This window comes from Platichthys flesus, chromosome 22 (genome assembly GCF_949316205.1).
Source record: "Platichthys flesus chromosome 22, fPlaFle2.1, whole genome shotgun sequence".
Lineage (NCBI taxonomy): Eukaryota > Metazoa > Chordata > Actinopteri > Pleuronectiformes > Pleuronectidae > Platichthys > Platichthys flesus.
The window spans coordinates 2654665-2682610 of NC_084966.1; the positions used below are offsets into that span (position 1 = coordinate 2654665).

The following is a 27946-nucleotide window of genomic DNA, read 5'->3' on the forward strand; positions in this document are numbered from 1 at the left end:
TCACCTCCGACTCCCTCCCTCCCAGCACCAGCTCCTCCTGTGTGCTTGATGTGGACGAGACGCTAAAGACAGGACAGACTGACGAGGACGTGTTTAAGCAAACACTGATGTTCCAATGTTACTGTTAGAGTCTGTTTAAAGGACTCACTGTCTCTTTACACGTTTGAACATAATTACATCCCCCTGAGGACGACAAGCTCTCCTGGATAAAAAAAAAACACCTGTCTTTCAAGATGACAGCTAAAGTATAGGTCTTATGGGACATGGATCAAACTGCTCAATTTCCCAGTAAGATTGGTTATAATTAGTAATTTGATGTAATTAAAACGGGATGAACTGCAAACGTGGAGCAGGTCAAAGGTGGGATGAAGCCACGCCCAGCCCCAGTCAAGCCCCCTCAGCGATTATGTAGCCTATATTTTTTTATTTAAGAAAAAATATATAAATGAAGACTTCTTGTGAATAACCACACGGCGACTTGTTTCATATATAATAGATTCACTTCTTTTCATTTTGCTTTTTCATGTGTTTGTGTTGTGGCTGCACGGGAGCTGTCCGGTGCTGAAATAGGTCTTTGTCATTTCCTCCATGTCACTAACAGTTTGTTGATTAAACTTTGGCCAAATTGAATTAGAAAATGATATCTTCATCACAACTTAACATCAAAACTGGAGTTAGCACTCCCAAGTTATTAAAGCTAATTCTTGTTTTTTCATTGCTCCAGCCACTTGATCTCTTCATTCAGATTTCAGGATCTTTTCTTCTGAACATAATTTGTAAACGTGCATCAGCTGAGACGGACTTAGGACTTACATCGACGGGACCTGGCTCCCGTGGCTCCACCCCTCCTGCACAGACTCTGGCTCCAAATGACGTCACTGACACAACATGGCTTTCGTGGCTGCTCTTCTGAATAGTGGGAGGAAGTGAATCTTCATTTACAGTCTACAATTCAAAACATTCAGTCTGCTGAGCCTCTTACCTCTTCACAGCATGAGCTCTCTCCTTCAGAATGAATTCATCCTGCATGCAAAGTACAATTCCCAAAATGACTTTTATTTTGGAAATCTAGATTTGTCTTTTCTTGCCACATCTTTGGTTAAAATAAAATAAAATAAATATATATATCACTCATCACATTTAGCAAATTACATAGTTAAGTGTAACATGTACTTGAACCACATGATCCTGTTCAATTGACCAAAGTTCCAATAAACAAGCATTTACAAAAAATATGTCCTTTATTCTTTTGGCTTTGAAATGATATGACCACATGAGCAGACAGGAGTCACTTGCATGCAGTTCACTGAAAACACTACAAGCGCATTGAGAGATGGCTACTGATGGCTTCATGGTTTGTATCTACAGAGATGGGACCAAACATGTGTGTTACAGTGCAGGGGCAAAAAGAAAAACACCTGGAGGAAAAAACGTGAATCAGATGGACTCATACCTACAGTAAAAACAATCTTTAGAATATGATATTGGCACAAACAGAAGGAAACCTCAAACTCAAGGACATCATCGAAAGGCGAGGACTGGGAACAATGGGGACAAGCCAACATGACCAGGGAGCGCCTGGACAAGGTGGGACCTCCCCAAGAGAGTTAACAAGAGCTGACCTATGGGACTAGAGCCTTTCTGGATCTCCTTCTAGCTAAGGGCCGTCTACAACCCCCCTCACACCCCCGTGAACCTGCACAGGTGGGGCAGAAGAGGCAGCCCGATGTGCAAGATCTGTGGGCAAATAGGCACCATGATATGTGTGGAGCCACGACAAAGTACAGACTGTGCTCGCTGACATTCTAGAGCGTGAGAGAACCGGGAACCATCAACTCAAGAGCAAAAGATGCCTCCAGTTTCCAGATGTCATCAAGATTAAGTCCTGTTTCCCACTGAAGGAGAGAAGATCTTCCGAGTGGAGCTGACTGTGCCGCGGGGTGCAAGGAGGCATTTGAGAGAGAATCTGAACGCTACAAAGACCTGGTGCAGGGACAGAGCCTGGGGGTGGGGGGGCTGGGCTGTACCCATTGAGCAACAGTCTGATGACGCGACTTCCTGTCCAAGCCTGCCGTCATCAAGTAATGAAAGAAGTTTGAAGTTTCGCTACTGCAGCAGAACATAAACAACACTCGCATACAAACACAAACACGTGCAGACTTTTTCTCCCACACTTACATGTGGTGTTACATAGGGCTGGGGGATAGAAAGTGCTCCTACATATACTCTGAGCCCAGATATTATTTACAGTACAAAAACAACATGAACTTCAAACCAACAAGTTGTGACATTATAACCTTCATTCGAGAAGTTAGAGAGATTGACATTGTTCCTTTTTTTGTATATTTTATTACTTGAGATTATTTCTTTACAAGAGCTGTGGAGGAGGTGGGAAGGAGGAGGAGGGGGGGGGGGGCACAAGGAGCCGGGGAGAAGAGACACTGCAATACGACAGCGGATGAAACAATCACACGTGCGCGTCACCTCCAGGAAATCACTCCGACATTTTAGGGAAACGTACGGATTTGTCGTCGAGGGTTGAATGAGGAGTGAATCTTGTTCTTGTGTTTGTATCTTAGCTAAAGCTGAAGAGGAAAACAACCTGTTCACTGCAAAGCTGAAAAATGCTTTTAATGTCCAGAAATGATCATGTCGCTTCTGCTTAGTTCAGGAAAGAACTCAAATGTCAAGGTTTACCGGGGGTTGAGGTATCAGCCGAAGATCCTCTTTCTCCTGTACTTTCATATTACCAATTTTACTCGACCATATATGAATGTAAAAGCACAAAGCCAACTGTGATTGTTGCTGCTAAGACGATGGCGTCAGCGCCAACAGCGGGAACAACCACCATCACATGTGAGTCCAGTGTTCAAGCTCAGTTCTGCAGCCGTCATCTATGAAAAGAGTCAGAATCTTGCGTTGAGCATAAATGAGCCTTTTCGGACGCCAGCAGCTAAATGGATGAAATCTTCTCATCTCACTCCCGCAGTAACGAAACCAGGCACGTTTCCCTGAATGTCAAACATGTATCTCCTTCCTTGGCTTGCATACATTCAGCTTCTCTGAATCTAGAGACTTGTGTGCTTCGTATTGAAATGGGGAGATGGCCGTTAAGACAAAAGCACAAAACAGATTTGAACAATCACCAGTGTGTGTGTGTGTGTGTGTGTGTGTGTGTGTGTGTGCGCGTGTGTGTGTGTGTGTGTGTGTGTGTGTGTATCTGTCCTTTGCACTTGATCTAGCGTTGACATGGTCCTGACCCTGCATCGTACCAGCTTTACGTGGCTGTCGTAGTTTCCAGTATCCACTTGTTCTGCCCTTGGTGATTTTACAACAGTGAAAGCAGTGGACACATTCTCACGATAAGGACACAAAAAGTAGAAAACATTCTTTCTCATAAAAAAAAGGAAAATCTCAAAACCAAAAGAACACAAACAAGAATGCAGAGTACTCGTTAAGTGATACAGCTATTGTTAAATTCAAGACACTGGATTTATATTAGTAGCAGCAGCACTAGCTACAGACAACTTAACAGTACACTCAAGTGTGTCAGATAGCAACAACAACCAATAGGAACATCACAAGCGATTTGCAGGGCGGCTTCTCCTTGTTCCACTCGACTCTGGCAGTGTCTGCTGGATCATTCATATCCACATCTCCGCTCTGAGAGGACCCATCAAACCACACTCTGATTCTTAGGCCTCCCTGGAGGAGCTTTCCTCCACAATCCACACACACACGCTTAGGTCTATCTACCCGCCCTCAGAAGCTGTAAACAAATTTCTCTCATGTCTCTGATTTGAATGTTTTGTTCCTTTAAAAAAAGAAAGTCTATTTCTTTCGTTCTTTCGAGTCTTTTCCTTTGTTGTCCTTTTCCCTGTTCTCCTTCTCGTATTTGTCCTTGTCCGATTTCGTCACGCTGTTGTAGGAGGGGGGGGAGGCCGTGGACGGAGTCATGTCCGTTTTCTCCGAGGTGGAGTTCTCGGTGAACTTGCTGATGACCATCACGTCCTTGTCGGGGTCGCGGATGCCCTCCTTCAGCTTCTCCTTGTAGAGGGTGGACACCTTCTTCATGGCCAGACGGATCATGTAGTGGCGGAAGGCTCTCTGGATGATGACGGCCGACATGTCCTCTTGTTTGCGGCGCAGGGTGGTGGTGATGGGCTCGTAAGACACCTTAGAGGGGTTGGAGGCCATGAAGCGCTCCTCCATCTGCCCGCGCAACACGTCCATCTCGCCGCCTTCGCCCAGCACGCGCTTGGTGAAGGCGAACAGGATGTCCAGACAGTGGATTCGCTCGCCACTCACCATCGGCAGATCCATGGAGATGAGATGGATCATGTTGGGCTTGGGCATGCGCAGTGGCGGGTCCAGAGCGTCTGCAAATTCAGAAAGCTTACTGTACTCCATGAACTGAGTGGCGTCCGGATCGAAGCGCTCCCACACCTCGTAGAACATCTCGAAGTCGTCCTCGCTCAGCGGCTCGGCGCTCTCCTCCGTGGCCACGCTGAAGTTCTCCAGGATGACGGCGATGTACATGTTGACCACGATGAGAAAGCAGATAATGATGTAGCTGACGAAGAAGAAGATGGCCACCGACGGGTTGCCGCAGTTGCCTCTGTAAGAGTTGCCTGGGTGCTCCATCTGGCTGTCGCAGTCGGGCTCCCGTTTGTTCAGTATGGGCGCCATGAGGCTGTCCCACCCGGCTGAGGTGGTGATCTGAAACAAGCAGATCATACTGTTCCCGAAGGTCTCGAAATTGAACATGTCGTCGATTCCGGATTCACGCTTGACGTAGGCGAAGTTGGACATCCCGAAGATAGCGTAGATGAACATGACGAGGAAGAGGAGGAGGCCGATGTTGAACAGGGCGGGGAGTGACATCATCAGGGCGAAGAGGAGCGTCCGGATGCCCTTGGCGCCTTTGATGAGACGGAGGATGCGGCCGATCCTGGCCAGACGGATCACTCGGAACAGCGTTGGGGACACAAAGTATTTCTCGATAACTTCGGATAAAAACATTCCTGTAGAAACAAAAAGAAAACAAACATTAAGCACACAATTTAACTGCAATTGCACTTGAAAGCAAAAACGCCTTCACATATGTCCTCACCCACGATGGACAGGATCACCACCACAAAGTCAAATATGTTCCAGCCAATGGTGAAGTAATAGTGACGCAGGGAGATCATCTTGAGCACGCTCTCTGTGGTGAAGAGCATGATGAAGACCATGTTGATCCGGTAGAGGATGGTGTCCATCTCCTTCGTCTGGTCGTCGGTCTCCACCATCATGGTCACCATGTTGAGGCAGATGAGGATCATGATGACGATGTCGAACGCCTGCTTCGTGATGCAGTCGAACACGCAGCCTTGGAAAGCGTTCTGAGGGAAGAGGAGGAGATTTTACACGAGGTCCAAGAAGTGACAGCCGAGCGGAGCATGAAACCAGAGTGTGTCGGCTCTTACGGTCGGTCGAGGTATCGGTTTCTGTGGTTTCTTGGAGCCCAGCTTCTTCATGGCGTTGTAGTACTTCTTCTGTTCTTCAGTCATGAAAATGTCCTGACCTCCAAAGTAAAGGGGGAATAGAAGAACTTGGTGACAACCGTGTACAACAAAGCAAAGTGAAGCAGTTTCTTGATTATGTGTTGAATGAAATGAAGTAAGTTTGCAGGAAGGATCTGTGGCCTGGTACTTTTTGTTCTTGCTCAAAATCCTACATGCCAATAAATCCCGCTGCAGGTGAAATGTATTCAATTCACCTGATAAATCCAGATGAGACTTTCTGCTTCACGATTGAGCCGAATAATACAGTAATAAGGTTTTTCTTTGAGCCGGCACGCGCGCTGTGCTCTCATTAATCAAAGACATGAGTTCCCCTGCTCAGTATCACACTCTGAGTGCAGGATGCATGTCTGGAGGAAGACTGGTGTCACCGCTGAACCACCATTTGTGTGGCGCTGTGGCTGTGGGGCTGCTGAAGCACAGCCACTGATGCGGTGTCTCAGTCACTCAGGCAGTCAGTCAAGTCGTCCCCGGCAGCGGCGGAGGCTCGCAACCCCCCCCCCCACCTCTCTCTCCGCCTCTCACCCTCCTCCCCCTCTGCCCCCTACTCTTGGGCGTTGCCAATCCTGCTTGTTAGCGCTCGGTTGAACGGAGTGCAGATTTCCAAACTGCGTTCTTTGTGACACTGCGTGTGTGTGTGTGTGTGTGTGTGTGTGTGTGCGCGTGTGCAGGCAGGGTGTTTCTCAGTGAGTCACACAGCCTCAGTAATCCTCGGCAGGGGTGAGGGTCCTCAAAGTGCTCCAGATAATGAGTCCTGCAGCTCAGTTCTTTCTTGAACACAGCTGGAGCTCTTCTTTGGATAAATCGGGGCTTCTTCTTCAAGACCTTGCCTGAGATTTCATGCTCAATTTGAAATGTCACAGCATCTATTAAAGCCAGAGCTACAGTTAGGGCTGGGCAACATGTTCTAGTATATAAAAATGAATTTCTGCAGCTTGTTTAAATATCTGTATATTAAAGTAGAGCATACTAATAACTAAGTGTCTGATGTTGTGGGACTGAGATTTGAATTGCCAAGCCCCAAGTTAAAATAGAAATGGAGAAAGTTCCTCAATGCAACTCATCTTTTTCTTCTGCTGGTTGAAGTTGTCGATGATGACACCAATGAACAGGTTGAGGGTGAAGAAGGAGCCGAAGATGATGAAGATGACAAAGTAGAGGTACATGTACAGGTTCACTTCATATTTGGGCTGATCTTCCACCTGTAAAGAGACAGATACATTAAATATGTAGAGCTCTGCTGATTGTGCATCAGGTCGTTCAGTCGGAGATAGAAGTGTCTTACGTCTCGAGAGTCCACGGCTGCGTACATGATGTCCATCCAACCCTTAAACGTTGCCTAGGAGGAGATGAGGACACGTTAAAGCTGCTTGATTAACACGTAGAGAAGTTGTTTAACCAAAAAGGGGATTTCATCTATTTTGAAGAAATTCTCTTATGGGGAGTGGGACGGAGGCTAGAACGTAATAAATATCTTAATCCTAAACTCTGGGTCTAAATGATGGGTTATCGCTGCCAGCCTTTGCAGAGACTCACCACTTGTAGCAGAGCCAGGTACCCGGCCCCCACGTTGTCAAAGTTGATTTTGACGTTCTTCCAGCGGCCGCTGTCGTTGAGCAGGTTCAGGCACTCCGTCTTGTTGTTGACGATGTGGATGGGGAAGACCTCGTCCGAGGTGGTGTTGACGCAGTAGTAGTACTTCCCCGCGAACAGGTTGACGCCCATGATGCTGAAGATGAGCCAGAAGATGAGGCAGACCAGCAGCACGTTCATGATGGAGGGGATGGCGCCCAGCAGCGCGTTCACCACGACCTGGAGGTCAAAGCACACAACCTCAGCACTCTCATGTCCATGTCTGATTTTGGATAAGTGGCCATGACAATCATCTAATCACTTAACGGCTCTTAAATAAGACACCGGATTTGATTGGTGCCTTCAGAGCTATAGAGCCACTGACTTACAAATTCAAAGTGTTGATATATTATTCAGAGCTGTGTTTAATATGTTACGTGTGCACATGTGAAGCTCTTACCACCGTGCACGTCTACAGAGAGATTTGAAAACATGACAGAAGAAGAGAGTGGAGAGGTGAGAAAATTTACATTTGATAGGTAACAAAGCAAAAAAACTGAAAAAAACCTTAGAGAGGCAGGATGAAGTCACAACATTTTGTTTGACTGCAAATGAAAAAAGACACACAACAAAGAAAAACATTACAGGTCAAAGGCACAACACGAGCAACGTCAGAAAACAGCAGAGTACATTAATCCAGTGACACGATGTGAAGAGGCATGCAGAGAGAGAGAAGTTCAAGAGCGGAATCGTAAGGAAGAGATAACTTTACAGGAGCTGGGACAGGCGTGCAGTCTAAAGAGAGTTTAACAACGTGTCTGTCCGACTTGTTTCACATGTCACCTGCATTATACACGTGGAAATATGAATTATACTGCAGAGTTCTTCACACATCCACTCCCAGGATTAAGACAAATCTTAGCCTTCTTAATAAGACTACTAACTAAGTACTAATCTGCCGCGCGTTAGCTTGTTTGTAGAGAAACACTAATTAAAAGTCGCTGTTAATCCTCGTGCTCTTACCCTCATGCCCTCAAACCGAGACAGGGCCCTCAGGGGCCGGAGGGCTCGTAGCGTCCTCAGAGATTTGATAGCGGTAAGCTCCGAGTAGCCCATAGCGTTGGCTACCAGGCTCACCAGGGACACCTGAGAGGAGACAATGTCAGAGACGAGCAGGGTGAAAGGTGAGACGTGAAGTGCCGGCCTCATAAGAGGCTGTATCTCCCATGAATGATTCGTAGCATTACAGACATCATGGAGCATTTAAAATGAATCACAGCACATGAACAACAACTGTGAAGCAGATTTCAACAGCATGAATCCATCAGACGATATACGTACGTCTACGATGATGAAGTCGAGCCAGCACCAGGCGTTGGTGAAGTACTTGACGAAGCCGTATGCCACCCACTTCAGCAGCATCTCCAGGATGAAGACGTAAGTAAAGACCTTGTCCGAGTACTCCAGCATCGTCTTGATGGTCCTCCGCTGCTCGATGTAAATGTCCTCAAACGCCTGTGCAGAGGGGAAGACACATCAAGGTGTGAAGAAGGGAACTCTGGGACATCCACATGCATCGTGGGTTAAATAAGCAGAAGCAGTCAACTGTAAATACACATCAACGTTTGCTCACCAGCGCCCCACTGCTGAGCAGGATCATAAATATGATGAAGGACTCAAACCAGTTGTGCTCCACTATGATGAAGCAAGTCTTCCTCAGATTCCACCACTTCTTATAATTGTCGTTGTCCTCGTTGATCTGGCAGCACTGGAACCTGCTCACACAGCCTGCGGGCAGAGGAGTGTCCAGGTTCATTACAACACTGCAGAACAGGAGAGGCCTTTTAAAGATGAGTCTTCTTTTGTTTTTAAAATCAGGTTTTTATTCTTTAGTCTCTTAATAATATGAAACAAAGTGAATGAAAATAAAAAGTGAACATGTAATTTTCCACTGCTCACAAATATGATGCAAAGCATTATAACGCAACAACTAAATAATAATCCTATTTGAGACGTTCCCAACATAATGTGAATGCTCGGCCTCCAGTATCTTATCCCCAAGCCACAAAAAGATGTGTTAATTTAACGTTTCATTCATGAATGACTGAAGAGGAGTTTGCACATTCAGAGTTGAGCTGGAGCTGTGGCGGATAAAATGTCAGGTTACATCTCAAACCAAGAGAATACCACAGTCTACTTCTCTTTCTGTCCTGCTGAGCATTAGTATTCACTGTCATTCAGCACACGGGTGCTGAGCACAAGCAGTTAATGCGATTTACTCCACGTCTTGAAATGGGCTGCTGAAGTGTTTCCTCTCCCACCTCTCTCGCGCTGGCCCACTTTTCCCCGTCTACCCATCATCCTCTCTGCCCGTCCCCCTCGCGTCCCCCTCACCCTCTGTGAAGCAGGCCTCCGGGTCCATAGACTCCTCCGGCTCCAGCTCCACCGAGTCAACCCCATCTCCCGGGGGCCGGATATCAACCGTGCTACCCTCCGATGAGCTCAGACCTTTGGGCTCTGTGTCGAGCTTCTGCGCGGGCCGGGAAGAAGATGAGAGGTTAAACTGCCGAGTCTGGAATCACAGAGGATCAGAGGTTACAGGAGCCAACCTCCTGAGCTGGTTGTGATTCACTCCAGTGCCACAACTGGAAACCTGACACTGCGAGAGCTCACAGAGTTGGACTCTAAAAAGTCACAGTATTATCATCATCATCATCATCATCATCATGCAGCATCGATCAAATGTATCTACAGGCTTTGATATCAGTTTTATCTGATAGCTAAAATCAAATTATGTAGGAACACATGACGTGGGGGGGGGTTAACCCGTGTGGAAATGCACTGTAGGTACATTTGATGTGACCTCATTCTGAGGAAGAGTGCATGCAGTATTCTGGTGCATTATCAATCCAAGCCTGAAATAGAACCAAGCAGAACATGTGCTCAAGTATTTTCATGTGCACTGAAAAAAATGAACCCAAATCAATTTGTCTGGAGTTTGTCCCATTTCCAAAATGGTGGAAAAGCAGTGTCCCCGCCCCTCAAATCTAGAGTCCCGCCCACAAAATGAGTGCTCCACCTTTTCCTCAGTGACATGAAAACACGTTATTTCCATTCCTTGAAAGCAGTGGACAAGCTTCCTCTGTTTATGTTGAAGTAGACGGATAACCACATTAGCTTACCAGCAAAAACCAGTACTGTGCACTGTTTATAAGACAGCATGTGGACTGCCATTTGTCTTTTGTTCCCATTGGTAAGATCAGCTCCCATGACAGACCCAGAAAGCATTCAGGACTAAGTGATGTGCAAGTGTTGTTGATGTAAAGTTTGTTTGTTTGTTTGTTTGTTTGTCTCTCCCTCTCTCTCCCTCCCTCCCTCTCTCCCCCCTGAAGCCCTGAGGTCATCTCGCAGTAATGTACATTACAACATCATCTGCATAGCGTGTGAGGCTTTTTGGGGTCTTGTGTTTCTATTTGTGTGTCTGATCTGCCTGGTGTGTGGAGGTTAGGAACATGTCATCCTAGACAGTGCAGCAGCCCTGATTGCTGTGGGACCCAGCTAATACAGCATGGGAATGATGGAAGCATGCCGCTCACGAGTGCATCGCTTTCTGGAAAGGCGTTTCCCTTCCCGCTCGTTTTCTCCTGCATACCCATCTTACCTCTTCAGTACATAGATGATTATTTATACTCTTTACCTACCATGTTTTCATCACTATAGGAAATGTCTGATATTAATGGCTATAGTTTTACGAGTGTCAAGATAGTTGCAGCAAAACAAAAACGGAATAACACAGGCATAAAAGCACTTAAAATAAGACAAATATAATTGTGTTTTTTGTCAGAATTTCCAGTTCTATATTTCAGATAACTGCCGTGTGTTATATGTTTTGCAACTCTGCAAAAATCTGCACCGATTCATTTGTGTTTCAATCTCCTTGGAAAGAATTCTGTAAAGAATCATCCATGAAAATGTGAATATCTCAGGAAACAATTATTCCATGTCTGTGTTAATGGGCAATGAACCGGACAAATGATTTTTTTCCCCCGACTATAGAGTAAAATTCATCCCTCCATTCCATCTCTCTCAATTTGTTTTTTTTCTCCTCCTCTCCCTCCACCTCCACTCTTCCTTCATTCTCACGCTCGGAGTGCCGGATGCCAATCAATTCCAAAACCAAGTGAAAACCAAGCAATGAAATCAAAAGCAAACATCATGAGTTCAGATGAGTTTGAATATCAATGGGAAAAAAAAGGTGGTGTTGCTCATTCCTAATGGTTTGTAACTGCAATACAGCCTGATGTTTGGAGATAAATCATGAAGGGGGGGGGGGGGGGGGGGTTAAAGGGAAGACTTACAGCAGTAAGGGAACTGCTGTACGGGAGAGGGGCGGGTGGGGTAATAAAGAAAAGAGGTTGGGGTTGGGGGACGGAGGGCAGACCAGGCAGAGAACAGAAAAAATGGGCAATCCATTGAAGGTATGAGAAAACGTATGTAGTTTGTCTGTAGATGGCGGAGGCAGTCCTCATGGTTAGTGCTATGGTACAATAAAGTGGTCTTACAAGTCTCCTCTCAATGAAAACCTTGAGAGCGTCTGTGACACGGCTGCAATAACAAACGGGGGGTTAGACACAGTAAGTCACACGCACCAGTCAGCCCACAGGGCACAGTGGCCACAGACATCATTTCCCTGAATGCATTTTCCTGAGAAGACGCAGTTTTCATCCTGACATGTGACACTCATCTCTCACAACAGGCACGAAAACAGCATAAATTCATCCCTCTATATATATCTAGAATTCACCAGCCCCTTGCTACAGGGCGTCAAGTCAGGGAGTCACTGCCGACCCATATATGGAGCATGTGGTGCCACGGCTAAGATTAGTCTCCGGAGTTGTTTTGAACCGCGGAGAATTGGCACCACACCCACAGTGGCAGGTTGACATCACCAGGGAGCAGCGTCCCGATGCTCCGTCAGCCTGGCAACACGGAACACAACACCTGGCATCTGCTCTGAGGCCAGCCATCACCAAAAGTATTGATTGTGTTCAAATGGTAGAAGGTTGGATCTCTGATTTCTGTTGTGCAGCAGACATAGATCTTTAAGTTCTAAGTTTGCTGCTTCATTAAATTAGTCTCTTTAGCAGGTGATTGTGTTGGTGAGTCAACCGTGTTAACACTGTACACAAACACAGGAACACACTGACACACACACACACTAATGAGCACAACTAGACAGTGAAGATGATACACAGGTCAAATGCAACTAAGTTGTTATTCCTCAATTCCAGCAGATTCCCTCAATATATTCATCAGCTGACTGTTGTTGGAAGTAGCGTTGGGTTCGAGGATAAGAACAAGCTTTACTAATGCTGAGGCGAATTGGAAGTTGAAATTTAATATATTAACTTATATTATTTATTTACTTATACAAATATAAAAGTAATTAAACACAAACGAAAGCTGCACGACTCTAGAGATGTCCCTCAACCTGACAGTCGATCATTCACTCATCTTACCTCCTTGCTGCCCTCCACGTCCGACGAGTCGCTGCTGAAATCTTCTGTGTTCAGGTTCTCAAAGTCGGACTCGCCCACAGCGATGGGCACAGTGACCGTGACGCTGGGGTTGTGAATAAATGACATGTAGTCACTTTCCTCGATGGGGTACTTCACAGCCGTGTCCCTGACCCCGACCACCAGCCCCCCTCCTGGCCGCCCGTTGCCCTCCGTCATGTACACCCTACTGGGCTCTTTGGTGATCTCCAGTGACGTGTGATTCGAGATGCAGTTGCCTTTGCCGTTGCTGTGCAGTTCGTCCAGGGGCTTGCTCTCCTCGGTCAGACCGGATCCCTTGCTGCCCCCGCCGAAGCAGTGGCTCTGGACGAACTGCCGCACCGCGGATTTGATGAACGCGAAGCCCCGCTGGATGCGGCCCACGGCGATCTGCAGGTTGTTCATCTCACTGTCGTCATCAGTGGCTGCCAGGTTGTCAGCACTGAACGAGCTCAGGAGGAGAGCCAGGAACAGGTTCAGGACCTGGGAAGAAATTCACATCATCAACATCTCCTCACCTTCCTGTAGCTGGGAGTTCTGGAGAGAATATACACAGCACGACGTACCACAAGGTTTCCAATGACCATGACCATCATGAAGACTATCAGGCACATGGTCTGCCCTGCCACCTCCATGCAGTCCCACATGGTCTCGATCCACTCTCCACACAACACCCGGAACACGATGAGGAAGGAGTGGAAGAAGTCGTGCATGTGCCAGCGCGGCAGCTTACAGTCTTCAGAGATTTTGCACACAAACTCCTTGTAGCTCTTGCCAAACAGCTGCATGCCCACCACGGCGAAGATGAAGACGATGATGGCGAGCACCAGCGTCAGGTTCCCCAGAGCGCCCACCGAGTTACCGATGATCTTAATCAGCATGTTCAAGGTGGGCCACGACTTGGCCAGTTTGAAGACCCTCAGCTGTTTGGACAAGGGAAAGGTCAGCAGTTCAGAGGAATAACCACCACAACTGTCATTATTAACTAGTTTTAATGAAAAGACAAATGTCTGAAAGCTCATGGACATATGTATTCCTATAAATTGAACTTAAATCTCCTTGTAAGTCATTATTTCTATCATAAAAGATCATCAACCGTGGCCCTGCTGTACTGCAGCACATATCAGGTGAGCAGAGAAAAACAAAGCGAGCCCCAGAGGCCTCAGCAACTCTCGGTGGAGTCATGTTGCACAGAAGCTCTCGTCCCCTCATTAAGAACACGACAGTAATCAGCCTGATCCCAGAAGCTCAGGTTCATGTCAACTCTTCACTCTCACCAGTCTGAAGGAGCGGAGCACAGACAGGCCTTCCACGTTGGCCAGGCCGAGCTCCATCAGACTCAGACTAACGATGATGCCGTCAAAGATGTTCCAGCCCTCCTGGAAGTAGTAGTAGGGATCCAGGGCGATGATCTTGAAGCACATCTCCGCTGTGAAGATGCCCGTGAACACCTGGTGGGGGAAGAGTTAGAAGTTTGAATCTGTCTCATGAGATGCATTTTAAATGTATTTCAGATTGAATCCAGTCGGTCAACACTTGCCAGGTTTCCAACCGAGAGCACGGTGTTGAACTCCTTGGTCATGGGGTAATGCTCCATGGCCATGAAGAGGGTGTTGAGCACGATGCAGATGGTGATGGCCAGATCCACGAATGGGTCCATGACCACCATGTTGACCACCTCCTTGATTTTCAGCCACTCCGGATAACAATCCCAGATCAGACAGGTGTTGGCAAATCGATACCAGCAGGGGGGGCACTTCTGTCTCGACTCTTCAAGCTCTGCAAAAGAGAGATGAATGGATTTATTTGTGTCCACCCCCCTATTCTCTTCAGATTTCAAACTTGATGGCATAAGGTTAAAAACTATGCATCCTGATCCAGACCTTCCATGGTGTTGGTGAGGATACTGGCCACACTCATGGCTCGCTGCCGACCAACTGGTTCATCCAGATAATCCATGGACGGCTTGCGAAATCCCGATCGGCGTTTCTTCAACTCAGTGTCTGTCGTTGTTCCCTGGAAATACAAAATTAAACACAAAGAGAAAGATTTACGGCAAAATATCTGAGGCCAGAGGGATAGAGGAAGAGGAAGTGAGTCCCGCAGATCTGGTCAGAATCATTTCCATGTTACCATCAGATAGTGTGTGTGCATCTAAACCCTGATAGGTATCATTCATCTGCGCCATAGAGCTCAATTGATTTAGAGAGTGAGGATGAAAATGTGAAAAAAAAGTAAAGCGAATGTGTAAATTGAAAACCATAGACTGGCGAAAGAGGCAGCAAAGCAGGAAAGGAACTTCAGGAGATAAACTTGAAGGAGGTCAATGGGAAAATAAAGCATGAAACAAAGAAGTCACCTCAGGCAGCAGGAGACCTACAGGGGAGGTTGTTACCGACGTTCCACCGACCAGCGACACCACGCCGTTGCAGTCCACGGCGCAGTGCATCTTCCCGTTGGCGGGCAGCAGGACCCGCGGCGCCCCGAGGCTGGTCTGGCTGACGGCGCTGCAGCGGCGCTCCAGGCGGCGCGGCAGGAACAAGGAGCCGCGGCGACTGTCGCTCTCCTCGAAGGTGCTGTGCTCGTCGTCGGCGAAGTCGTTCTCGGAGCCCATGTCTCGGGCCCGGCCGCGGAAGCTGAAGAGGCTGGTGCGGCTGCTCCTCCGAGGAGACAGCAGGGAGCCTCGGATACTGAGCAGAGACTGAAAGAGAAAGTTCAAAAAGAGAAATGCGGGATATAAACCAACCAAACTTTTTTAAAGTGCAGTTTCCTAAACTTTTTTTTTAAGTTGGAGGACTTTAGATTTGAGGTCATAAACATTTCACCCAGAGGAAGATTCAAGCTGCTGATCAGAGACATTAAAAACAGCTGAGACTAAATTAAATGGAGTAGAATCAAAGAGGTTAGAGATTAGAGGTAGTGAATAATGTATCTGTATCAGTTAAATCCATCTAAATCTTTACTAATTAAAACATTATAACTTGTTTGAGTGTTTAATCTGAACAGAAACCAAAGAGTAAAATGGAATCTTAGATTCTCAGATACTGAAAATTAAGTTCAAGTTCTTTTACTACATTATGATGTGACGTACCCGTGTAAACAAACTACAATCATCCTAATTGGCTGATTTGTGATCAGGGGAAGCTTCTACCTGGTTGGGGGAGGAGCATCTCTTCTCATAAGAGAGGCGGTTGGCGTCCACAGAGAAGCGGAAGCTGGAGCGCTTGATGCTGTCCTCGGACTCGGACTTGTGGAACTTGCGCACCCCCCTCTCCTCCTCCTCCTCCCTCTGCCTCCTCTTCTTCCGCCTGTTGCGTCGCTCCTTGGCGCTCTTGGAGCTCAGCTTAGACGTCCCCGAGGAGGACTCGGAGGTGGGGCCCCCCCTCCCGCTGTACTCGCCGCTCACTGTGGCTGCTGCTGCGGCAACCTGCCAGCCAATGGGAGCAGAAGCACAGTTGTCATGACGACCCCGGCGCCTGTCTCAAAGGTTCTCTCGGAATGGAGCGGGGGGGGGGGGGGGGGGGGGGGTGCTGGCAGCTGAGAGCAGTGGCCGACAAGCCTCAGACGCCTTCTAAAAATGGACGCCTGGATTCTTGCATTTATATCATTGATATTCATGTGATGAGAAGTGAAACAACACAATAAATATATTTATGAGCCAACCCGATCGAGTATCAAGAAGATGATGAAGAGTCTTCTTCATTAGGTGCTTTCTGAAAACTGGGCCGGGGATATGAGTCAGTAAAATCTGGTGTTTTAAGGGATAAACATTTGTTTTGTGGTAACAAGGTTTGAATCTTTAAATTCCCTCGAACTCAGGTTTTATCTTTGCCTCCGTCTGCCTCTGCTGCCGCCAACAACAACAACAACAACAACAACAACAACAACAGCGTGAATGTTATGAGCCTGGAAGAACAGATGAGATAAAAACAAGCCGACCTTTCATTACTTTGGTTAATTTCATTATCTGTTTATCCAACTAACAACTGTATGAAATCATTCAATCACCACTTTCATGTGGACCTAGTCGGGAACCTCTGCTGTATCTACCCCTGGTACTCGTTTCCTCATCCCTCTCTGACACTGAACCTGTTGCATTCTGCCGTGTGATATACGTGCAGTCCTGTAGACTTTGTTGTCCTGGCCTCAACACCCCTGATTGGCTGCGATGTTCATCTGCTAATTTGACTTTCTAAAGGTCGACCAAGGACGTCTGACCCCCGAGGGAGCCGCAGTCATCAAAGGGTGTGTGTGTGTGTGTGTGTGTGTGTGTGTGTGTGTGTGTGTGTGTGGGGGGGGGGTCCTTCAGTTGTCTGGGGCATTACTATTTATAGCAGCTGGATCAAGACTCTAAGCCATAGAATCAACAGCCCACCCAGGTACAAGGAGGCAGGTTCTCCCATCCACTCGTCTCTGTTATGAAGTCTCTGTCTCTTCCTGAACCTTAAACCTTTTCTCAAGTGAGATAATCACTCTGATGACATGGAAACAAAAATGAACTATGAAGAGAGAGAAGATGAAATGTCCTGCCTGTGCCTCCTCCTGCTGTCTCTTCAGTTGCTCCAGCATGGCCTGGAACTCCTCCTCCTTCTGCTGCGCCTCCTCGATGGTCGCCTGGTTCTGCTCGTCATACGCCATGGCCACCACGGCAAGGATCAGGTTGACCAGGTAGAAGGAGCCCAGGAAGATCACCAGCACGAAGAAGATCATGTAGGGTTTCCCCGCAGCACGCAGAGTCTGGCGGTAGAGGGAGGAACAAAGAGAAGGGTCATTGGGATATATTCTATTAAGACACAGAAATTGATCATGAATCCAACCCAACCTGCTGGTAGAGGTTCTCCCAGTAGTCCTGGGTCATGAGTCGGAACAGAGAGAGGAAGGCCCAGCTGAAGGTGTCGAAGCTGGTGTAGCCGTAATTTGGATTGCGACCTGCTTTTATACACGTGAAACCCTCTGGGCAGAGCCTGTCAGGACACACTCTGCATTAGGAGACACCTCGGTGCAACTTGTACACAGTCCTGAAGCCTGTGATAACATCAGCTGGTATTTATTAGTCACATGCAGCAATGATGCAAATCTTCCATTAGCAGCACAGGAATAAAGGAAAAGTTTGAACAATCGGCAAAACCCATGAAACGCAGCCACAGTTAACCAGTTGGTTTAAGTGCGGTGGAAAGCGTCGACACTAATTGTGTATGCTCAGCTTTGTGTTGCGTCTAATTGGTCATATAAATAAAACATGTCCAGCCTTACCCAGCACCGCTGCCGTTCCCACAGAGCAGAGCATCCCTGCGGCCAGGGAGGTAATAGTAATTCTCTGGAGAAGAGAGAAGACAATGGGTCAGAGACACAGGAGCCAAACAGGGGATATGAAGAAATGTAATATTAGTACTCGATTCTCGAAATATTATAACTGTATTCTCGAAATTTCATATTTCCCCCCCTTTGAGTGGCACTAATGCTTTGTTGTGTGACATGAGCACATGACTTTACATCACTGAAACAGGAGCTATGCCAGACTTTAAAAACGTCTGTGTGATTCTAATCAGCCTCTCACTCCCTCTCTCTCTCCCTCTCTCTCTCTCTCTCTCTCTCTCTCCCTCTCTCTCTCTCTCTGGTATCAGCTTGTCATGTAGCTGGTGCCTGTCTGCTCTCTGTCCCGCTGACCGTCAGTGACTCACCCTCCTCCAGCACTTTAGGCCGCTGCTGCCACACAGATGGGCTATCGGAGAGTGATGAAGGATAGTGAGGGGGTGAAACTAGAGGCTTTTATTGTTGAGGCGATTATTCGCCGCATTCTCCCACCAGCCCCTGCTCCCAGCCATCGCTGTCACTGCCTATCACGGCCGACCCCCGCTGCACAACCAACACGACTGACCCATCTCTGCATATCCAGTAGCCAGCATCTGACTGAGGCCGTCTGGGGAGGAAGCTAACTTGACCCTAGTTAACCTCTGTGTGCGCCTGGCAGACATGTTACTTACCCGGATCGCTGATGTACTCCGTCCAGTTGAAGGGGTTCTCTGTGGCGTTCTGCACAGACGTAGTGTTGATATCCATCAGGGAGTTGTTGTAGTAGTTGACAAACATGTCCTCGTCGCTGGTTACGTAGCTGATGTTGGTGGCGTTGCTGGTAAGCGGATAACGAACGCACTTCTGCCTCAGGTTGCCCATGAAGAGCTGCAGGCCGATGAGGGCGAAGACGCTGAGGCAGAACACGGTGAGGATCATCACGTCCGACAGCTTCTTTACCGACTGGATCAGGGCGCCCACAATGGTCTTCAGGCCTGGAGGTGGGACAGGGCGAGGGGACGGGAAGGGGACATCGCAGAATGATTACTGCCTGTTTGTCACGAGCTGGTAGAGAGAAGCAGCAGAGGTGAGAGCAGCAAGCAGCCATTAGGATCCGAAGTGGAGGCTCATGTATGTTTGTGGTCATACAGGAACCAGGCAGATCCATGCTACGAATGGATAAACCACATTATGGTGCTGTGGGCACTGCCAGTACTGGTCTCAGTGGAAATGATGGTACATAAAAAATGTGTTTCTGTGTGTTTGTTTTAATGTATAATATTCTGTAAATCAGTTGTGTGGTTATAACAGGAGTGAAAGTGTTCACCTGAGCTCTGAGTGCAGTCGCAAAGAGCAGCGCGCAGCAGTCGCTTCACAAGGTCAAGTGGTGAGTGAAGTGCAATATAAACTGAAGGGGGGGGGGGGGGGGGGACTCTACTGATTAGAAGTTGCAGTAATTCTCTTGATCTTTCTCCTGCAGCTGTAGTGATGCATGGGGGGGTGGAATAGTCCGATGATAACATTTCAGAGTGGGAGGAAAGAGGAGAACCACTCTGATGTGGTTTTATGTCTTTTATGTTTTCTGTGAGTACATTTGCATGAAGCAGCTGCTCCTTTAAGTATTTAGTTTGTAGTATTATAGAAGAATAGTTTAACATTTTGGGAAATACACATATTTCCTTTCTTGCAGACAAATTATAAAAGCAGCAGGGTGCAGCAGCTTAAAGTAACTAACTACCAGATCATCTCATGTTGGTTCAGCCCCTGAATTGAGCACAGCATTTATGTTGCGCTAAACTGAGCATTGTTTATTTTACATATCTATTTTCTTGCAAATCACATTGTGTCTCCTCTTGTTGTGCAGCACCACGGTGAACTGTGGTCGTTGTGCTTTATACATAAACTCAACTTGACTGCTGGCTCCAGTTTCTTTCAGTTACGAGAGAGTTACTCTAAATGTCAAACTATTTTTATTCCTGCAGAATGATTTTATCTATTTGCATCTGTATTCTCAACAAAAATTAGCTGGTCTTCACCAGAATGCTGCTTTAAAATCTTGTTGTAACTTCTCTACAGACACAGTAATAACCAAAGTGGCAAAGACGAGCACTGCTTGCACCGGGCTTTGCACTGCGACACAAACAGAGCCCAACTAGATGTATATGAAATCTCAAACATGAGGTGGAACTAGAGGATGGATGGTTTGCATGTGACCTCAATGTTATTGTGTGATGTGAGTAGAGTGAGTGTTCAGAACGCCACATCCCAACCACCACTGACCAAATCACAACTTATCCAAAAAGGAACACACCACATCGAACAAGACATGCACAGGAAAACACAGAGAGGAGGAACCCTACACATACAAGTACTTGCCACCAGAAAATCGGCTTTTGCAATATCTCATGCAAAAAGGAAAAACAAATGGTGCACAAAATCTACTCGCACGGCTCCCAAGGCAATAGATTTCAACCAAAAAGAATTCTGCCTTGAAGGATGTGTGGAAAAGCTTTGAATCCTGTCAATCTGTGCAGATTGGAGCCAGATTCCAGCTTTTACTGGCCTTGGGAAGAAGGCAGCATGGAGGGACGGCGACGGGCGTCATCAGGCTAAGCTACAGTGAGATGAGCTGAGAGGGGGGCGGGTGTGCTTGGATGTTTGCAGAACGCCAGTTAGCCGTTAGCATTATATTAAACCCTCTGGGGCGCCGCGATGGCTCGCTCACCTGGGATGACTGATATAGTTTTCAGGGCTCGCAGAACCCTGAAGGTTCGCAGTGCTGAGACATTGCCCAGGTCCACAAACTCTGTGACATATCTGTAAGGGAAGGGAGGAGGAGGAGGAGGAAGAGGAAGGGCGGGAGTTGGGGAGATGGGGCATTTTTTAAAAAAAGGGGTGTGGGAGACACGCACACAGACACACACACACACACACACACAAACCAGGCATCCACACAAATGGCGTGACGAGACAAGGGGAGGGTCACAGGAAGAGGGAAGGAGGGAGAGGAGGGGACGGCAAACGGTCACGCACAGAGGACAAAGGCAGGAGTGCTGGCGGCAGGCGCAGGCAGCCTTACCTGGTATTACTGAGATAGTTTTCAAAGCTCGCAATACTCTGAATGTGCGCAGAGCGGAAACATTGCCTAAATTTACAAACTCCGTTATATACCTGCAGGATCAAATGCACAGTTACTTCACAGCATTGCACAGGCAGGAAGCCAGTAACACATGTGCACAAAGACAAACATCAGAGGAGCAAAACCAGCTCTTCTTCAGATCTTTACTCAAGAGCAGGGTCTGTTTGAGTGAAATGTGAAATCACCCTCTCAAACTGACCACACTCTTTAATAGAGATTGGAAAAACAACTATAAAATCAAATCAATTACATTAAAATTCAATCAGAATGAGATATATATATATATATATATTATATCTACACATACTAAGATCACTTTCCCTGTGTAATCTCACACTGAAGGTTTATTTGGTTTAAGTAGCTGAAGTAACCGAGTCATGCTTTGGTGGGTCACATCCATTATGGAGCAGAGCTGCCTTTCCTGACTCTAAAACCAATAAGCTAGAGATTATCCTTTCTCCGCTCTTCTTCTCACATTCAGCAGGAATTCATCGGCTGCTGGGCTGATTAGCATTAAAAGCATTTGGCCTGCTAATCTACGTCAGATCACGTTAAGCTCATCCTAACCGGGCTTGTCATAATACTTACGCCATGAGGATAACACTGAAATCCAGCCAGTTCCACGGGTCCCGCAGGAAAGTGAACTTCCCCAGACAGAAGCCCCTGGCCAGGATTTTGATAAGGGACTCGAAGGTGTAAATCCCTGTGAATGTGTACCTGGAGAGGAAAACACAGGCGGAGAGTAACCACGCTGGTTGATGGTGACACTGCTGCATCTTTGAATTGCATCTATCCCTTCCTCCTCAAATCTTATTAGTCAACCATGTTCTTCACGAGTTTTCTGGTTATTACATTATCTCCTGAAAATGCTGCAGTGAACAGAACACAGGAGACTCATGCACAGCTTGAAAAGGCAAATTGTCTTGTTTTCTGTTTAACTTAACATGTATGGCACCTCTATTGTCATCCTGAGACATTTGCATTATCTTTGTTTGTTATGTGTGGGGGGTCTCATCATCATATTCATATAAATCAATAGATATATCGATTACTAATAAGTGAAATTCAAAGTTGGACTCACTCTACATTCTTGGCCCATTCTGGGGGATTACTGAGGGTCATGAAAGCACAGTTGGTCAGGATAGTGAACATGATCAAGATGCTGAACAAAGTAAGAAACAGTTAAGGAACACAATGGAAACAATTTGGACAAAGAAAACTAACACAATAAATATAAAAGCCTGATGTGTGTCTATGTACAAAGTCTATTCACAGAGTCTATAAGTGACATTTAGACCAACTCAATTTAAATCCCTCCTTTGTTTAATAAACCCCTCTAATCCGAATCAAGCTGAAACCACAGCAGAAAGGATATGAGTGTACTAAAACTCTAATAGCTATCCTCCTTAGGGGGTTGAACGGGCTTAAGATGTAACAGGCAGGAGTGGCGTTGAAACGGAAGATTGCCTTCCCGCGATTCAATACTATGAAGGTCTGGAAGAGAGACAAGAGAGAATGAATTAAAGTCTGTACAAAGAGGCAAGTTGCTTCAATACAATGACCAAGAGGAAAACTTTAAAAAAACAAGGCTGAAAGAACTAGATGTCATTCTCCAATTATAAAGTTCTGTGAGTGCAGAACCCCAAATGGGACAATTAAATCCATTAAACATATGAATAGTAGTGACCCAAATTACAATTCTCTTGAATGTGCCAAAATGAGCCTCAGCTTCCTGCAGCCTCTATTAAAAACTGATCTGCGCTCACAGGAGAGACAGGATGTTATTTTTCTTCAGCGTGGGAGGACGTTTCTACATCTGCTCATGTGGTTCTGAGATAATTGGGCAATTAACTTTAAGCAATTAAGGCCAAAAAAGCACATGTCATGATGCTTTAGGGCCAGCTGAGTCAAGGACAGATCTTACAGGTACAGTTTCACCCTGTAAAGGAGGAGAAATGGTTCCTATAACAGCTCTGACCTTCTGATTGCTGTAGAAGGGATCCAGGTCCTCCAGAGGGGTGGACACCAGGTGGGGTGGGGTGTCCCCATAGATGAAGGGGAGAGATTTCCCCGCCTCCAGGTCACTATTGGGCTTAGGCCCATTTTCATCATCGCTGTCGCTGCGGCGGTCCGCCCTTGGTCTCCGGGCCTCCTCCTCGGCGATGCGCCTCTCGATGGCGGCCAGCGACTCGGGGACGAAGGGGAGGAAGCTGTCAGGTCCGGGCGGTACAAGCAGCTGTGCCATCTTGTCATCCTGCTTCTTCAGAGGGCAACGAGGGGCTCAGCTTGGGCAGGGAGCTGCAGCGAGAAGGGAAGGGGTCAGAGGGCTTCTGGAAATAGTCGGTACATTCACCTTTGGGGGTCAACTCATCTTCCTGGATCAAGCTGTGAGCATGAAACTGATAAATCACAGTGATTACAACATAAAGTGCATGTCTGGAAGCAGCTGCCTTTACATTTTGACCAGATAATCAAATGTCAGTGGAATCTGCAGGTCCAGGAGTCTTATCACACACGCAGACATGAGGAGGACCAGAGCTGCGTTGGAGAGAAGCACATAAAAGACGACACATGCAAATGGTTGACGGAGTGACTAATACCAATTTGAGAGCCTAAGTGTTTAACACAATGGTGAGACGTTTCTATCTGGTCTGAAATCTGTTTCATAACCAGTATTCATCATGTGGACAAAGCTGACATAATGATGTGCCTTCATTTTACTTTGTGTTGGATCAGAAACAAGAAAATAAGAAATGAAAATGTGTCTCACTCTGACCTCTGGGCAGAATGAAAGCAGCGAGGTCACAGGTAGGACGGATGCTTTGGAAACAGTAAATATGGGATCGGACATTAAGGACACGCCTTTGGCTGATTCACAAAGACCCAGAAATACCCAGCAACAACTGAGGTGGACAACAGGAGAGAAAAACACTCTGAAGAGAACATCATCTCACCAGTTCCCCCCATTTACTCCTCGGTCTTAATCGGTCTCAAGCAGTACTTTCCTTTAATGGCACGATTAATTAGTGGATAAATTAACTGTTTCATAGATTTTAGTCGACGCGTTACAAGAGAGCAATATCAGATTCAGCCCCGACATCTTCTCTATCCACCCAGAAGCCCATCTCTGTTCTCACAGGGAATAACAGGAAGGAGGCACAAAAACAAGATCTTCCCCAAAAACCCTGGTGGGCCATTATCAGCACGTCCTCGGTGCCTCCCCGTCCCAGTAGCTCCCACAGGGGAACCCGCTCCTCCTGGGACCCGGGCCCAGAAAACAGGAACCCCCCTCCGGCAGAATCATCTCAAAAGTGCATGGTGTCTCCTTTAGTCAGCAGGTTTCTTAGCTTTTTTGGGAGAAGCAGACACCGCTTCGACAACAGCAACCTATATACCTTTATTTTTATTTTTAAAAGCTATAAGCTACAGCAAGAGGACGGTTTTATTAAAGTTGTTTTGAAATTAAAATCTGTTCATGAGTGGCAAGCAACTCAAGGGAATCTCTGGAACACTGTGTGATCACCAAAGCGTTTCGACTAGAGTATTGAACCGTGCACATTGACACGCTACTACTTCTTACTTAATTTAAGTTACCAACTACCAGTAGAAAGCTAAAAGGCTCAGGAGGATGAAAATCAGGTTTTTCATGCAGTGTTGGATGTAAAAATTCAACTGTTCCATCCGAATATTTAAACACTGTGGTGAAGCTTTAGTCCTTAAAATGACAACGTTGAGAGAGCATGCTTTGAAATCAGATCCGTCTGATAAACAGGCGAACGCAGCATCCATCATTACCCATGTAAAGACTCACTCCAAAGCAACAGCAGCCGCTACATGCATCTCGAGGTTATTCACAGGCCATAACGTGTGAATTAATTGCAGCTTCTCCCATAGGGGCGTCTCATAAAACCCATCTGCTGGTGTCCTGAAGACTGCCCCGGGACCCGTGTTGTGACGTGTGGCCTGACAGCTCGACTGGCGAGAGCCGCTGGGTGGTGGGGGGGTTGTGAAAGCCTGATCGACCCTCTAGGTGGAACATCCACACCCACCTCAGAGCCATCAGCATGGTCACATATAAAGTGACATTTCTGCGCTCATGTGATTCACATGACACAGCCTATGGTGATTGTGCAGCATTTAAACCGGATGTTGACACCTCTAGCATTATCTGTGGTTTTCAAGTGTTTTCACACTGTTGCTCAGAAATCTAAAGCCTCTGGAGAGCCGAGGCTAATCCTCTGTTTCCTACCGGTCACAAAAGAGAGCGACCACTCAGCCTTGTGAATGATGGACGTGAAACCTTGATGCAAGGCTTATGTCACGCTCTAAATCTGTTAGCAATTTCACTGGGCCAGCGGTCCAGCAGTAAACGACAGGGTTGCACTCTTTCTTCTCCCTGCTAATATAATTCGATTATCTAACGTTTTGAAGGAAGATTTCCAGAATAAAGTGGGAATTAAATTAGAGAAAAATCATAATATTGCCAGAAAACAAAGTCCCATTGCATCTTAATTCCAAATTTCCAACTTACTACAACTGAGAAACTACTCAACTTCCAATATTCCACCTCTGAAATGACACCTAGCCTGAAACTACGACTTTTTAGACCTTTAAGAAGCCCTGATACCCTGATAGTTGTTATTCTGATGGTTTGCCCACACTAACCATTAAGAGATCCACACAATGTCAAAAAAGAATCAAACTATTCTCTCCACAGCAGCTCAGGAAACAATTACCGCCTGGGGGGAGGTTATACCACAGAATTTCACAATAAAAACACAGAACAATACCCACTTTGTGTAATTCAGACGAGTGAAGCCTGATTCCAGGAGGAACAATCACAGCGACCACAAACTATTTTAATGTTGCTACGATCATGTGATTATTCTTACAAGCCAGACTTGACAAACTTGCCCTATAGGTCCAAATCGTGTGCCTGATATTTCCCCATCACCGCAGCCGGCTCTGCCTCGTTTAAAGAGCCCTGAAGCAAGGAAACACGAGCTCTCTTGTTTCCTGGGGCAGATGTTTCACTGATACTGAAGCTTAAGAGGGCAGCTGCTTCAGAAAACAAACAAATGGAACCACAGACCTTTTGAAAAGACCCAACGACAATACAACATCTCTGTGTGGAAGCCGGCCGGGTATTTGCTGTGTGCGTTACCTCAGCTGCTCAGATTTCCTCTGAATGACTGAAATGTCAAAAGGCCGGAGCTGTCCATTGTGCTTAAAGCTCAGCCCGGACAGCAAATGGAAAATCTCCCCGATGAGACACGGTGGATCCGTTTATCACCAATTACAATGATTTACTCTGTGATATTCATGCTTGTGTGTGTCTTTAATAATCTGTAAGTATAATGCTGGGCTGCAAAACGATATCTATCATTATCACAATATCATTTCCATCAAACAAAGATTCCATATATGATGACACTTTAAATTTGATTTGCTTTGTTGTTAACAAGTTTCTAGACATTAGGAGTTTGAAACCACAACTTCCAATCTCCAAAAACCTGTCTTTAATCTTCAGAGGAATAACAATGTGAGATTCATCGATAATGATCGATTGTTCTGGTCTCACCGCTCTTCTACCGTTGCCTACCTGTGATACACTAAAGGTGGCAGATATTTATGACAATATGTTCCATGATATTAATGTAAAAGCCACAGATACGAGCTCAGGAGATTAAAGGCTGATCAGAAATCAGACGATACCTTAATTGTCGGCGGATTCAAAAAAGAGCAGAAGCAGTCGCCATGTTGATCACGTCTCCGCGTTCACCTCCTGGAGCCCACACACCGACACTTGTCGCATTTCTCCGACCGACCACAAGAGCTCGTTTCCCCGCACAACCACCTCCACCGGCGGCATGACTCCCAGGAGCGAAACCAGAGAGAGGCGATCCGCTTCAACACGCACACGAGCCGGGGGAGCGACGCAACTCCAGCCTGGGCTCCGTGGAGCTCCAACCGAGGAGTTCTCGAGCTGTGGCTCCAGGAGCTTAAACCATCTTCAGCATGTAGTGAAATGTGTAAAAACTCAAAGTGCAGAGGAGGACCAGCGGTTTAAAACCACCTGTAAACCTCCGGATGGTTCTCAATGAGTCTGGGCGTGCCCGGTGTGCCAGATGTGCTAAATCTATACAGGCAGCATCTGGATCAGCAAAAACACAACACCTCCTCCTCTTCCTCCGTCTCCTCCTCCTGTCACATCCTCATGAGACCTCTGATTTCTGATTCACACATGAAGAGAGCACTCAATAAAAAAAGGGCCTGTTGCTGACAGAGGGTGGATGGGAGGGGAGGTGACGATATTCAAGATCAACACGACAGTTTTGTTCATTTAATCTGTTTGGAAAAGGAGGACATGTTCATCATATCTGTAAATGGTGTTAAATTAATATATTAGTTCCATTAAAGGGAGAGAGGACTATATTCTCTGCGTGATTAAAACAAAATGTCGAGGAATAAATGAGGCAGGATACATCACGAGCATAATTAGCGGAGGTGCATTCAATCAAACATGGGCAAATGACAATAAATATAAATACATGGGATGTATTCTTCTTGTTTTTATAAAGAAACGATGTGAAGACGGTTGTTAATCGTTGTTTGAGTGATTGAAAGATACTCACCACCATCATGGTGCCCAGCAGGTGGGGACCTGGAAGGTAGATCCCATTTCCAGAAAGAATAATCCGCAGTTTCAGGAGTGAGCGTGAAAACCGTGTAAATAATCCGCTGGTGGTTTGTTAATGATATAATAAGAGATCAGTGGATTTGTCTTTTTCCTGGTTGCTCTCCTTCTTCTTCTTTAAAGCAGC

General features: G+C 46.5%; 1 protein-coding gene across 1 annotated transcript; it reads right to left on the reverse strand.

Moving 5' to 3' along the window:
* Positions 1 to 1065: 1065 nt before the first annotated feature.
* On the reverse strand, positions 1066 to 27920 carry scn1lab (sodium channel, voltage-gated, type I like, alpha b). The gene is made up of 27 exons (XM_062380895.1): positions 27758 to 27920; positions 23101 to 23420; positions 22498 to 22616; positions 22204 to 22293; positions 21711 to 21839; positions 20709 to 20800; positions 18676 to 18978; positions 17945 to 18008; positions 17514 to 17655; positions 17222 to 17428; positions 15843 to 16118; positions 15051 to 15392; positions 14575 to 14707; positions 14232 to 14470; positions 13969 to 14142; positions 13258 to 13614; positions 12656 to 13174; positions 9531 to 9708; positions 8770 to 8924; positions 8478 to 8651; positions 8160 to 8282; positions 7101 to 7376; positions 6850 to 6903; positions 6629 to 6766; positions 5469 to 5573; positions 5114 to 5384; positions 1066 to 5024 (listed from the first exon to the last, which is right to left on the reverse strand). Exons 2-27 carry the CDS (start codon positions 23365 to 23367, stop codon positions 3832 to 3834), a joined length of 6120 nt encoding a protein of 2039 aa, XP_062236879.1. The 5' UTR covers positions 23368 to 23420; positions 27758 to 27920; the 3' UTR covers positions 1066 to 3831.
* Between the last annotated feature and the right edge of the window lie 26 nt (positions 27921 to 27946).